Source organism: Micrasema longulum, unplaced genomic scaffold (genome assembly GCF_059751315.1).
Source record: "Micrasema longulum isolate JH-2025_06_02 unplaced genomic scaffold, ASM5975131v1 h1tg001617l, whole genome shotgun sequence".
Lineage (NCBI taxonomy): Eukaryota > Metazoa > Arthropoda > Insecta > Trichoptera > Brachycentridae > Micrasema > Micrasema longulum.
The window spans coordinates 203,200-217,687 of NW_028278798.1; the positions used below are offsets into that span (position 1 = coordinate 203,200).

The 14,488-nt window shown below is 29.9% G+C and overlaps 1 protein-coding gene across 1 annotated transcript; it reads left to right on the plus strand.

The window, feature by feature from the left end:
• The first annotated feature begins 39 nt into the window (after positions 1 to 39).
• LOC148274606 (FGFR1 oncogene partner 2 homolog) lies at positions 40 to 13,317 on the plus strand. The gene is made up of 5 exons (XM_088236894.1): positions 40 to 155; positions 238 to 372; positions 3,142 to 3,378; positions 3,873 to 3,998; positions 8,434 to 13,317. The coding sequence occupies exons 2-5, from the start codon at positions 238 to 240 to the stop codon at positions 8,554 to 8,556; spliced, it is 621 nt and encodes a 206-aa protein (XP_088093020.1). The 5' UTR covers positions 40 to 155; the 3' UTR covers positions 8,557 to 13,317.
• The last annotated feature ends 1,171 nt before the right edge of the window (positions 13,318 to 14,488 follow it).

Sequence of the window (14,488 nt, forward strand, 5' to 3'; positions counted from 1 at the left end):
TAAATATCTTATTGTCTATGGAGTTGTCCATAAACAGCTGATTCCGAAATCGCCGTAGGTTGTGGGTGCTGTGAAAATCGTCGAACGATGTGCTTGTTATAGAAATATAAAACACAGTTCTGCTGTGTAACTTATATTCCACTGTTAAGACCAAGGTAGATATTCGGTAGATATAAATCATTTATCTAATATCGATTACGAAAGTTTTTACGTAGTTAACTGTCACGTACTTTTCAGATGTCACTGTCGATTCAGCAAATCATTTTAGATGCAAAAAGACTAGCAGGTCGTCTAAAAGAACGCGAGAGTGTAGCTGATTCTCTTTTGAATGATACCCAAGCAATTAACAAACAAATAGAATCGATGAAACAGGTATGTTCCAGTTGCTCATTCATATCATATACACCCATACAATGAATGCTCTCTCTATAGACAAAGGTGTTACGGTGCTTGATTTCTAACGTTTCTTTAAACGTTATTCTTCAATATTAATTAATAATCGAACTTTAGCGCACGTAACACCCGGTTAAAATAGTTTTGTATTTGTATTAATTATCTATAGAACATTATCAGTTCAGGACAAGCTGGTGTTTTTAGTAAAACATATTTATTATGAACCACTATTACATTTTCTGACTTTTTCTCCAAACGTCTTTTTTTCAAATAATTATGTTGAACCTGCAATATTGTCTTATTTATTTGTATTATTGATAACTTATGCAGGTAGCACCATTTTTGTAATATAATACCTCAAGGCGCTTTACAATGTGGTCATGTGAATAGTGAATTTAATTTGCCTTTAAATTTAAGTAAAGCAATTTATTTTGCTAAGGATTTATTCAAATGATTAAGAACAGGTGAGTTGTAAGTTTTTTCCGAAACGTCACTTTTTCGCACTTCTGCTGGGAGAGCATTTCGTACTGCAGCCACAAATATGAACTCACCGAACTTAGTGCGCTAGTTGCATACTTTTCTTACCGCTGTAGATGAAGCTGATCTAAGCGTGAGACGAACTGTTAGCTAGTTCATCTAGAATGTTCTTATAAACTTTTCTAACCAGAGTTGTGCAGTCACTTATACATAAACCAAAAGAGTTTGTATTAGATGCTCTCTGGAAAACGGAGCCAGCGAAAATCCCAAAGTAGTGGAGTGATATGACTGGACTTCGAGATTCTAAAAATAAGTCTTGCTGCGGCATTTAATTCTGACTGTAGGTCAATCAATCATCATCTTTTTACATACTTATTTGAAATGTGAATGTAATTTTAATGTTAATTTTATTAATTTATTATATTATTATGAATTTTATTTTTTTATGTACTTCAAATGTTTTTTTATTGCATGTTCTTTTATATGTTGATATGCCATGTATTTTTTATCATGAAATTAATATTATAATATTTTTAATATTGAGAGAAAAAATACACTTTATTTTTTCAATGAAGGGTTGTTATTCAAATTATATTTAGTAACTCATGTGTCAAAAATTCGGATAGTTGCGTTTTTTTTTTATGAAAAAAGGATCTATTTTAATTAATTACTGTATGTATGCTATAAATAAAAATGAATGATTGAAAATGAAAAATTAACTTTTAATTTATTAAATGAAAAGGCAACACTTTTTCATGTTAAGTTTAGTTACAAGTGCTGTACATTAGTACAGTATGTACGTACCGTACTGTACATGAAAGTCATTGCTTGCTAAACATCTCGGTCAAAGTAAGCTATTTGTCCGTCATCATCCGTTTTCGGGCAGCCAATTAGTTATTTTGCGAATCGCAGTACGTTTCCATCTTATTTTTTTTTCTCTGAAATTTTGAAAGGGATTTGAATAATCAGCGATTTGGATAGTCGGAGCTCGGATAATGAGAGTCCTATGTATTTACAAATATGTCGTATTTTGCTTAATTTAATTCGACATTACATTTGCAAAGGCATTTTTTCACCCTCTCTTAAGAGTTTTTATGGAATTTATGGAATTAAAAATAATAAATTTGCATAAGTGCAAAACCACTTCTGGGGATAAGTCTGACAAGAAAGGGAGATTATTATGAACAGGGTTTTCTAATTTTTTCTAATGCTCTAATTTTAAGCCTTGAATGCAATTATGTAAGGTATCAATTTGTTGTTATTAAAAGTGAGATTATTTTGTTAATTTTCCATAAGTTTGATCAGATTCACTCAATTGATAAAAGTCATATTAAGAATTTATATTTGTATCGGAAATATAAATTAAATTATTATTTATGATGTGCGTATTCATATTTAAAGTGGCAAAAAAAACATTTTTGTAAAAACGGCATATTCAATACTTTCACATAGTCCTGATGATATTAACACTTAGATGGAAATATCCCTTTGCACCACTTTTTGGAAACACCCGCTTCAGACGCAGATACCAAAGTTTTATGAGGTTTTCTTTGTGAACTGGCAGTTTTTTCGTTACTTACCTTCCAAGGTGCTGAAAATGCTCACATAAAATATTATTTTGGTTCAAATCATTTAAATTTGTTAGAAAATCAAGAATTATTGTAAATGAATAACTCTTAGTATTTTTAAAAACAAAAGTTTATTATAAAGTATTTGTATTATAACATATTTTTCAGTCAAGTTAATTATGTGAATGATAGAAAAAAAAAAAAAACACATACCTACATGCATAATCAAAGTACAAAAATATGATAGGAAAAAACAGGTTCAAAAAAATAATCTACTTATGTTTAGAGAGGCCTTGGGTAAAAAATATTGTTAGAGTCTTATTGAAACATTAATAATAATTAATTATCTAAATCAAAAATTAAACTTAAATTCCATGAAATCTTCTTATTCTAAAATAAATAGGGATAAAATACTTGCATTTTGCGGGAATATTCACATGTGAGAAAGAGTGATTATCCGGCGATCTGCAGTTTTAGCGGGAAGAAAGATTCGGCTTACAGTGTGACCTTCACGTGTGACCCATGTTCAATAGACACCGATTGAGACTCTCCTAGCCGGCGAGCCAGCAAATATACATCATAGAGCTGTTACAGACAAAAAAAACTATATCTGCCTGTCAGGCAGATGTTCCTTTCTAAGTGTTAACCTAACTGTTTTACAATATAATTTAATTATAATACTGACCTTTGTTATTTATATTAGTACCAGGAAGAAGTCCAGGCGTTGAATGAGATTTCACACCCGCCACATTCGGTGATGATCTATAGCACTCAGAAGATGCGAGAGATGCAGCAAGAGAACCAGCGGCTGCAGGCAGCTTTGGATGATCACCGCCGGGCCCTTGAGCATATCATGTCTAAATATAGGCAGCATGTGCAGAGACAGATATGGAATTCACGAATAGATTTTAAAGGGATCATCAACAAACGTCAACAAGAGGTTGTTTAACATTTCCAATAAAACTAATGCTTAGTATGTATATGTAATTTTTTTCCAATACAGTTTCTGGTAAACTATGAAACATCATAGTTCTAGGATTTTGTTAGCTGTTGTAAGGGAAGCTCCTTCACCAGTTGGAGATGATAGAAAAAAACGATGTTATACTTTGATCTGTATGTATTACATGTTGAATAAAATACTGAATTTGGTTGTGAAGCGTGAGATTAATGGCAGTAACTAAATGAGAAAGTTCAGTGCCATGGAAAATTAAATATAAAAAATCTTTTCTTACATGTAGTAAAATTAGAGCATTTAATTGTAAGCGAAGTTTTTCAAAAACGAATATAAATATGTTTTGATATAAATGTTGAATACTGATCAACAGTAATGTCATTCCGAGTCAAGACAATAAGGAATAATTTTGTACATGCTAAATAAATAATAATCATGATTTTCTTATTTTATAATTTACAAAAAAAATTCTTCATGTACAGGTAATTCGACAGCAAGCTGAAAAAATAAATGAAATGGCTTCTGTAATGCACCGGGCTGCATACATTGATGATGAAAATGCTCCTAAGGAAGAAGAATTGCTTTCTCAACTTGTTATAGAAAACAAAGTAGGTTTTTTCAATATTTTTACATCTAGAGAAATTTTGAATATAAAAGTACTGTTTTTTTTTTTTTACCACAACAGGCCAAGGGACCTAATAACAGCGGTGAATTACAGCACAGAACACTCAGCCTTGAGAAAAATCTAATTTATTTTTGTGTTCTCTCCGGCAATCAAACACGGAACCTTCCGTTTATGGTATTTAATAAAAAAAAACCACCGCACCACCGAGGCCTCACATAATGTCGATTGATATAATGGTTATAGACATAGTAGGTAATTTAATATAATTTACATGATTAAAACAAGCATAAGCTGTTGTGTTCAGTTTTTGACCAAATCAACATTAAAAGAATATTATGATTGAATTGATATTGTGCACATACAATTGAATTTAGTGGTTCCCTGAAATTTGTTCGCCAGCAGTTGTTTGTAAGACATTTGTTCCTGGACTTTTTTTCGCAGAGACAATTCACTGCCGAGCGGCTGGTTCGCATCAGCACTTCTTTGCCGAACATTTATTCGCAATGACATTTGCACGTTAAACATTTAATCACCAAACCGTTTGTTCGCGAAATATTTAATCAAAAGATTATTTTTAACCAAAAATGAAGGATTCAAGTTTTGCTTAAATATTTCATTTAGAACGCTTTCAAGTAAAAAGGTACAAACCATTAAAGGGTAAGTGTAAGTTAAAACCTTTGGCTGAAAAGATAAAACGACTTATCGGCACACCACTACACTGACTACTCTAACGGGTAGGCAGAGAGGACAGAATGCCATTATTCAACATTTTACAAACTTAGTTTTTTTATTTCTAAATACATATTTATTTCCACTTCGCGCGCCGGTTTTTTGGCAGATATGAATGATGCAATTTTTTGAAAATATTTAATTCCGAATTTAATGTTTCTTGAAAAGGTAGGCAGAGCGGATAGAACGCCAAACTTCTTCATTTTTAGGGAAACATTTTTTTTCGAAAATAATTATTTTCTTGTTTATGCATATATTTTGATACTAATATCTAACATTACAAATATTTAAAAATACATATTTGTTGTTTAAAGAAATTGCGAGCATTCTACCTGGAAACGTAAGTAGAGACGATAGAATGCCATGCTTTCACATATTTATACATAAAATATATTTTTATTATCAAAAAAGAATCTCCCTGCTTTCTTTGAATGGTAGGAAAAGTGGATTTAACATTTTATTTTTACAGTTTTGTCCTCACAAGATTATTTATTTTAAGCATGAGCTTATTTAAACTAAGCAGAATTTGAGATTTATGTCTTACTATCGCGATGTGCTAATTAAGTAGGCAGAGATGACAAAACGCAGTTTTCCTACATTTTAAAAACAATTTTGATTAAAAAATGTGGAAGTCTAGGCATTTACAGGGCTTATGTTCTGTCATCGGCTGATTTAAGTGGAAAAAATAAACTACAAAAGTTATGACAAACTCAAAACATTGTTCACTTTGATTACCTGGGGAATCTTTCAAAAGTATTTATTATTTAGCTAAGCCTTACTCAGTTAACCCGAATACGTAGGCAGTGAGCATAAAACGCCATTCTTCTACATCTGTATTGGTACCTGCATATAATATTTTAAAATTTCTAACTAAATGTTTTATTTTATTTTCAATATATATATGTTTTTAAGATATGATTTTTTCTGCAGACGTAGACCGAGAGGATATAATTCTATACTTCTTCATGTTTATACTTACAATAATGAAAAGTTATTGGATATATAAACTATAATGTGTAACTAAATATCACGCATTTACCTGGAAGGATAGGCAGAGAAGATATAATTCCATTATTTAAGATCGTATCGTATTCTCAAAAGTACTGAATGTAAATATTTCATTCACAAATAATTCTTAATACTTATTGAGATAATATAGCATATAAGCATTTTTTTGCACCACAATAGGTCAGGGGGCCCAATTACAGAAGTGAATTCTCAAATATTTACCGTAGGTCTTGGCTTGTTCATCATCATCATTCCCTTTCCGCACCTAATGGTGCATAGGTAACTCCATTGGTACACCAATTGCAGCGTATCTTGATCATTTTTGTTACATGAAGGTAAGATGATCAGTCTTACGCTTCAGGTACCAGTCGAGGCACTGTGAAATATTCTAGTGTGAAAACACCCTGTTAAATAAATGTTTCATATCAACTGAGTCGGTAATCGAACCCGAGACCTCTTGCATGGTAGGCAGCCGCACTGATCAGTTCACCACGAGGCTGACGTGTCTTGGCTTTTTAGTTCAGTTATAAAAAAAACGCAAAATCTGGTGGTCGGTTTGTCGTTGGTCGTTATTGTTTTTTTTGTCACAATGCAACCCGAAAGGCCACTAAATACCCAAATTGAGTTATGTGACTTAAACACATGTTGAACCAATGCATTTTTTTAGCGTTTAAGAAGCAAGCCCCAATTGACCTGAGTACTGACCCAGGTCATTTGGTACTGACACAGGTAATTTCGAAAACACATTCGCCAATCCTGATTTAACAAAACAAGCGGTAAATGTAGAGGGACCTAGATCTGTATGCAAAGACAGAGTGATATGGAGTTCTATCGTCTTTGGAGGCCAAAAATCTCCTTGGCGGTGCCCTGAAACAAACCATTAATTACCACTACTCTGGGTAATTAGCACACCATGTTGGAAAGACATAAATAAAATACATTAAAAAATATAGCTTGTGTTTATCATACTGTAAAAATATGGCGTTCTATATTCTCTCCATATGGCTCTGGTTAAGCCATTTAAAAAATATTTTAACTAAGATAGCATAAAAACGAAGAAGCACGGCATTCTATCCTCTCTGCCCTACTCTGGGAAATTAGCACACCGTGGTAGAAAGCCATAAATAAAATACGTTAAAAAATATAGCTTTTGTGTATGAAACTGTAAAAATATGGCGTTCTATCTATTCTCCCTTCCATTCAAGTAAAGCCGTGAAATTTTAGAAACATTTTAATAATATATATATATGTATATATTAGGTATAAAAACGAAGAAGTACATCATTCTATCCTCTGTTCACGTCTCCGGGTAGAATGAATGCTATTTAGTAAGGTGACACATATTTTAAGAATCTATCTTTATATTGCAAGAATTAGAATATATGTATGAATATAAGCATGAAATATTTCTGAAAAAAACATATTTTCCTAAAAAAACTATAAATGTTGCATTCTATTCAAAATGTCTATTTTCAAGAAACCAGGGTTATGCTTAAAATTACACAATGTATTTTTTTTACTTATTTTTATTAGTTATTCTAGTAGGTCTAAGTATGGCATTTTATATATTTACTTCTCCAGGAAACCAGCGTCAAATATTATCAAAAAGAAAATTCGTCATAAAATATTTTTGAAAAAATTCAGTAATTCCTACATGTCAAGAAATTGCCGCGGCAGCATGATGTTTTTCAATTAGGAAATAAATATGTAAAATATTGAAGTATAGCGTTCTATCCTCCCTGCCTTTCCCCTTTATACAGATGAGTCATTTTATCTTCCCATCCAAAGTTATCATATCCTTACCCATTCATAAATTTTACCTTTTTACTTAAATGTGTTTTGAACTAAATATTCAAATCCTTTGTTTTTGCTTAAAATTAATCTGTTGATTAAATATTTCGCGAACAAGTGCATTGGCGATTAAATGTTTAACGCACAAATGTCATGGCGAATAAATGTTTATTTATTTCCTAATTGTTTTTCAATTAGGAAATAAATATGTAAAATATTGAAGTATAGCGTTCTATCCTCCCTGCCTTTCCCCTTTATACAGATGAGTCATTTTATCTTCCCATCCAAAGTTATCATATCCTTACCCATTCATAAATTTTACCTTTTTACTTAAATGTGTTTTGAACTAAATATTCAAATCCTTTGTTTTTGCTTAAAATTAATCTGTTGATTAAATATTTCGCGAACAAGTGCATTGGCGATTAAATGTTTAACGCACAAATGTCATGGCGAATAAATGTTCCGCGAAGAAGTACTGTGGCGAACAACTAACTCGGCGGTGGATTGTCTCTGCGAAGAATTGTCCGGGAACAAATGTCTTGCGAGCAACTGTTGGCGAACAAATTTCCAAACACGAAATTTAGTAACGGTCAAATAAACTAATTTAGGCCATTTCGCTGGTAAATGGTTTAAAAGCTCTTGTAAACCAATGAATGAAAGGTTGCAAAAAAATTGTAATATAAAATTAATTAGGGGTCGTATTGGAGTGGAATAATTGTCAAACAAACATAATTTAAAAAAATATTTTTACGTGAAACCGAAAACTAAGACAGTATGTATTTCCTGTAGGTTAGTTTTTAATTCATGGTTATAATTCTTATTTTTATGTTCTTAAGTGTTTGGTTTATAGAAATCTACGCATGTTTATGCAAATTTGTTAATCATTGCAGGGTCTTAGAGAAATGTTAGGACTATCTCGGAAGTACGGGTCAAATGGGACATTGTTGAATTCTGGTACGCCAACACAAGACAAGGATGTTCAGACTGATGCAGTGAGTGGTTCTAACACGTGACGTAAACATAATTCACCTAGCTCATGTCAACTCTAAGACTTATTGTCTTTTACCTAATGAATACCTGGAAAGACGTCTGTTTGTGTGTTTTTAATTTTGTAAAATTATTCTACATACTGGTAAATAAATTATAGGCGCTGTATTTCCGCCTTTATACTGCAGAGCATTTTAGTTTTAGAGTAATCATTCTTACCTGAAACCTGAAGGTAAATAGTTGATAAATGTTACTGAAGTAAGGGTTAATAATATTTAAAGTAATCGTTAAATAAAATCTATTAAAAAACAAAATTGTCTAGTAGTCTATATAAAATTCCAAAAATGTGAAAGCATACTTCGGAGTATTTTATTATGTATAATCATATTGTTTTAACTTAATGTTACTTCTAAAGGTAAATGTTTTTAATCATGGTAAGTTCGTATGTTTCATTACAGTTAAATAAATAAAGTATTATAAAATTCAAGCAGCTTGGACATTCAAATTTATTTGATGTCATTTTCTTATTACATATGTGATTGTTTTGGTTTTAATAATGGTAATACAACGTAATTTAAATGTTTTTACCGCTCATTGTTAATAATATTTCTGTTAAATTGATGAATTTGACTAATAGTCTGTAAAATTATCATATATGCTTTTGTTATCATACATACTACAACAGTAGAAACCCAATCGTTGGCCATTTAAATATGTTAAGCTCAAATATTTGTTTGATCGTTCATAATACACCTTCAATTTCTTATTATTCAAATGAAACATCTCTAACAAACATTTAAAAACCCGTGAAATACACATCAATACACTGACAGACATTTGCCGGCATACAGAGATTGGCGAAATGACACACGCTGTATTTTGTAAATGTAATAGGAACAAATTTTTATGTTTTATAAAAAAAATTCCAACGTAGTCAATGAAAATCAGTAATTTTGGGTGTGACACTATCAAGTAAAGAAGTGTTCACGATGTGCTACATATGGACGGCTACATACTACTGAAATACCAAGCAAAACTTCTGTCTGTTAAGCCGCATCGTGTCCATGAGTAAAAGACTTATATGCACGAGTGTCGTACCACATCCCTAAAACAAGGCCAATAGACGTGTCCGTGAATGTGTCAAAAATTTAAAACCGCGGATCCAAATAAAAGAAAAAAAAAATATTGTAAAGGTTAGTTACCTTCCATTATATTTAATGTAAGACTATTTTTCTAATAGCAAAAGAAATTGTTAAGTATTTCTTCGGATTTATTTAATTCAAAAAAAGGTAACCGAATCTGATTATATTAGTAAATACTGTCTTCTAAGCTAATACGTTTTCGTTTTAAATACGTTTCCTTCTAAAGTTTCTATTTTTCTACTGAAATTGTTACATGGTCACAAAAGTGCATCAGGGATTATGTGTAATTATTTAAATACTGTACGCTAAGCTATTACATACAAGAAAAATACTGAAATCTCAATATACGATAAGTAATTAATCTAATAATATCATTGTTTTCTTACTTTCAAAAGTATTTATATTATGTAATTCATAATTTAATTTTACTTAAGTAAATCTATGAATAGTTGCAGTGCTGTGCACTGCAAATATATACATATACGTAAATATAGAAGGTAGAAAAACCTCTTAGACTAATTATGTACCTATGTATTTGCAAATTTATATTTTTTGTTGTAATATCTAACAATGTACAGGAAATAAAAGTAGTATTTCAATAGATCAAACCTCAAACGAAATAAGTCATAAACAATATTAAAATATATATCAGGGATTGTTTGTTGCATTAATTTTTTTGCAATAGATACTACTAATTAACCCTTTCAGACCTAAATTAATTCTTGTGGAAATAAAAAAATATTTTTTATTCTGTATGTACTAGTGGAATTATTTGAATTTTTTTGCCATTTAAAAAAAAAATCTTTTATACTTGAGAAAATATTAAACACTAATTTTTAACGAATTATGAGTCTCAAACTGATAATAAATCAATAAACTTGGTGAAACATGTGTTATCATCTTACAACATATATTTATTAAATCAAATTATTTTAATCATCTAGTTTAAGGACAACAGAAATTATTTCAGAACAAACCGGCCAGCTGTCAAACTAAAAAAAAATATTTGTGTAATGCCAACTTTTAACGTTAGCAGATTATTTTTTGTGTATTTTTGAATAAACACTCGGGCTGAAAGGGTTAGCAAATAAAGGGTTTTCGGAAGGTTTATTTGACTAAAACATACTCTTAAAACGGGAGTTGAATAACTTTTATAAATATATTAGGCTTAATACACATTTTGAATGCAATTTTAAAGAGTAAGCAATATAATATGTTAGTGTTCTAATATTTTATTTTGGGTGTCGCATGAAAACATTATTTTGAGAAGTCTCTAAATTGCAAAAATAAATAAATAGTAAAAGTGTATACTGTATACCTCGGGTTAAGCCTAGATTATAATGTTCTTTGAACAACTTTTGCATGCAACTTGTATGAAAGCACTAAAATTAAGAATTCACGAGTCAAGGTCTCGTAAGAATATGTAATTTTCAGTTTTGTTTCTGTTGCATCTTTTTAAAAATCTACCATATTGACACCAAGAAAAAGAATATACTACCCTGTATACATTTTATTAGTAAATAAATTATTAATATCTGCATAAAAATTAAAATATATTTTTGCAAATATCGTTTTTACTTCATATTACAAGAGAATGTAACTAAACTGGCTTCTATATTTTCCTTGTTAAAATGATCTTCATTTCCATTCGAAAATTGAAAAATTTGTACAAAATTGCAGATAACGTGCATCATTTAGATGACATTGGTATCTCTGTTAAAAAATAGTATTTTGATTTTCATAAAGAAAATTTGAGTTATATTGTAGCATGTTGAGAATATTTCACTGAACGAGTATTTTGGCAAATTAATGGCTATGTGTACCATATAAATTCGCGTTTGTCATGTTTCTGCATTTGGTTCACTTAAGAAAAGCAAGCCGTATTATGACCATTAAAATCGTTTGGCATTGTGGAATGTTCATGGATTCAGTCGACAGGCAAGTTTAAATTAAAGTTAATCTATGAAATGAATAATCAAAATGTTTATTTGCTACAAGATAAAATTTTACATCTAGTAAATTTATTTTCTACTTCAACACATTTATTAAAATGCATAATATTATTTCAACGTAATAAATTAAAACCATTAATCTATTTTCAAAAGTTATATGTTTCCATCAAAATCTTTCAATATATTGGTAGCAAGTATTGTGTACAGGAACATAACTTTACTTTATTTTGACTTTCTTTTTTATGCACTCAGTCTGCATTACAACTTCATATGCAAAATAAATATGTTAAGCTGTGATGGATAAATAAAATAGCAGCTCAGTAAAATTCTCTTATATGTACGCATAACCAATTCGAGACATAAGTCTCTAAAATTAGTGTGTTAATAAATCATAATATGCAAATTGACAAGTACAAAGTGTAACAATGCAATACTGCAGATGCATAATGAATTATATGAATGTAGTGATGGTAATTCAATATTTCATAATTAGCGATTTTTCAGAAAGTGTTAATAGCATCATATTATTTCTAAATAAGGGCATAGTATTATTGTAAAAATAGTATTACGAAATAATGGGAAATCATAAAATAGTACATATAAAACTTTTTAAAATATGGATTACGTACTTACCTGTCGCTGCATTAAACATGGTGTTTTAACCTTTTTAAAATTGCAAAGTGATTTGTGATTTTTGCAAAAAGATTTGTGGTCTATATTTACAACCATCAAATTCTCAAAACAAATGTAACTATTTCAGGATCAGTTATTTTATTATGTACAGGAATTCATAAAATCAAAAAATCATACCAATTTTTTCATGTTTGTATTCATGATTATTATTTCGTCACATATTTTTTTTTAGAGTTATCTAATTTAATTTAATTGATTTGAATAAGTAATATTTTAGATTAGGATTAATTTGGATATATGCATACTACATAGCACTAAAGCAATTGATATTAAATGCTAAATTGTCTTCTTAACATTGTGTTAGTTGAATGTAATCTTAGGAAAAATAGATACAATGTATTTATATATTGATACTGATTGATCAAAATATTTCTTTGAAGTTAAAAGTTCGAATGCATTGCATATTGTACTTATGTACATTACCAGTTGCGGTTTAAAACACTACTATTGGGTATTTTTTTATATTTAATTATGTGTTTGTTATTGATTAATGTTCTAAATAGGGCTCTATTATATTTTTATCAATTATCACGGTCACTTGTGATATAAAATTATAAATAAATTGTAAATCTATACTCATGATAATTTGCTCTCTAACACGTTTCAAAGGCGCTCTTAGTAATATTTTCTATTATTGTGGAAATGAATGTTTATAGAAAAAAGCTCGATTAACTCTATGAATATTATTTTACTAATACGCATTGGGTTTTTGGGAAACAATTTCTATTATTAGTCTATGATTTAATTTTTTTTTGTTATTTAACCTTGTAAATAGTATTGAAATATATATAATGCAATCAAAACAGCTGGTGTAATTAAGTTTTTACTATATTTAAAACTGTGTAAGTATTTTAGCCTGGTGTATTTGTTCCACATAGTGTTTCATAAAATTATTTTCACCTCTTAAATATATTTAATAATAAACATACATTCATAGTTAAAATACTGTAATTCAATGTATTATATACATATATGTAAAAGCATTTGTGAGTAATAGAAACAAGTTTGTTTTATTTCCTCCTATTTAGAACCCACGGTCTCGATTGCAAAAAGAATTACAAATATTTAACATTTTCTTTATGTGCCGCGACAGGCTGGTAGTCTCAATTACAGTGGTAAATCAGAGCACATGACAACTTGGCTCGAGAAAAATCACATTAAAAAGAGTGATCTCACTGGCGATCAAACCTAGAACCTCTGTGTGTGGAGCAAGGTCTCTTAGCCACAAATATAAAACATATTTGTATAAAATTTCGAGTTATCTGCCAATTAAATGTTATAAATCATTTTATTTCATTGGAAAGCCAACAGACATTTATAAAATACAATTATATTATAGATACATATCATAAAGTCCAATTAGAGGCTTCCGCATAATATTGTTATTGTAAATGTTGTCACATAAAAATTATACATGACATAAAATAATTCATCATACACAACTTATAATATTACTAAAAATGTAAATCTAATACATATTATTAAAAATATGTCTACTCTTGAAAACTGGTCACATAGTTGCACATTATAATATATAATACAACTATACTTGACCATACAGTGTACACTTATTATGTGCCTACGCACAGAACTGCACATAACCTGCCTAATATAAGCTGCGGATTCAAGGCGGCAACATCGTAACTTGAATTTTTTTGGAAATTTCATTTTTAAAGGAAGTTAAATGTATGTTATTAATATCAATTTAATTTATGATTACACATATTGCAGGTTCTATTTACAAATGAATTTCAAAAAGATTTAGTGGAACATTTAGAAATTGTAAATAGAGATTGGTTTCTGGTCTGCGTTACTGGGACTATAAAATTAATGAGTGCTAGAATCTTAGGGCAATCTATATGTTATGGTGTCAGCCATGTTCCTGCGACTTTGGAATTTAGGTAAGTTTGTAGATTCATCCGGACCTGTATTCAGAGTCAACCATCTAAAATTGCAATACGATAAAATTTTTGAATGTATTGCTATAGATTCAATTCGGTTAATGTAATTTTTGTATTGAGGGCTCCAAGCGGGAGATGCGAATTCTAATTGACTTCGAACATATGTAAAGTATAGAATTCTAAGAGTGCGCATGATTGATACGGAAGAGGAAACCTAATATTTGGTATGATTTTTTCACAATTGTGATGACATGTTCCTTAAACATTAAC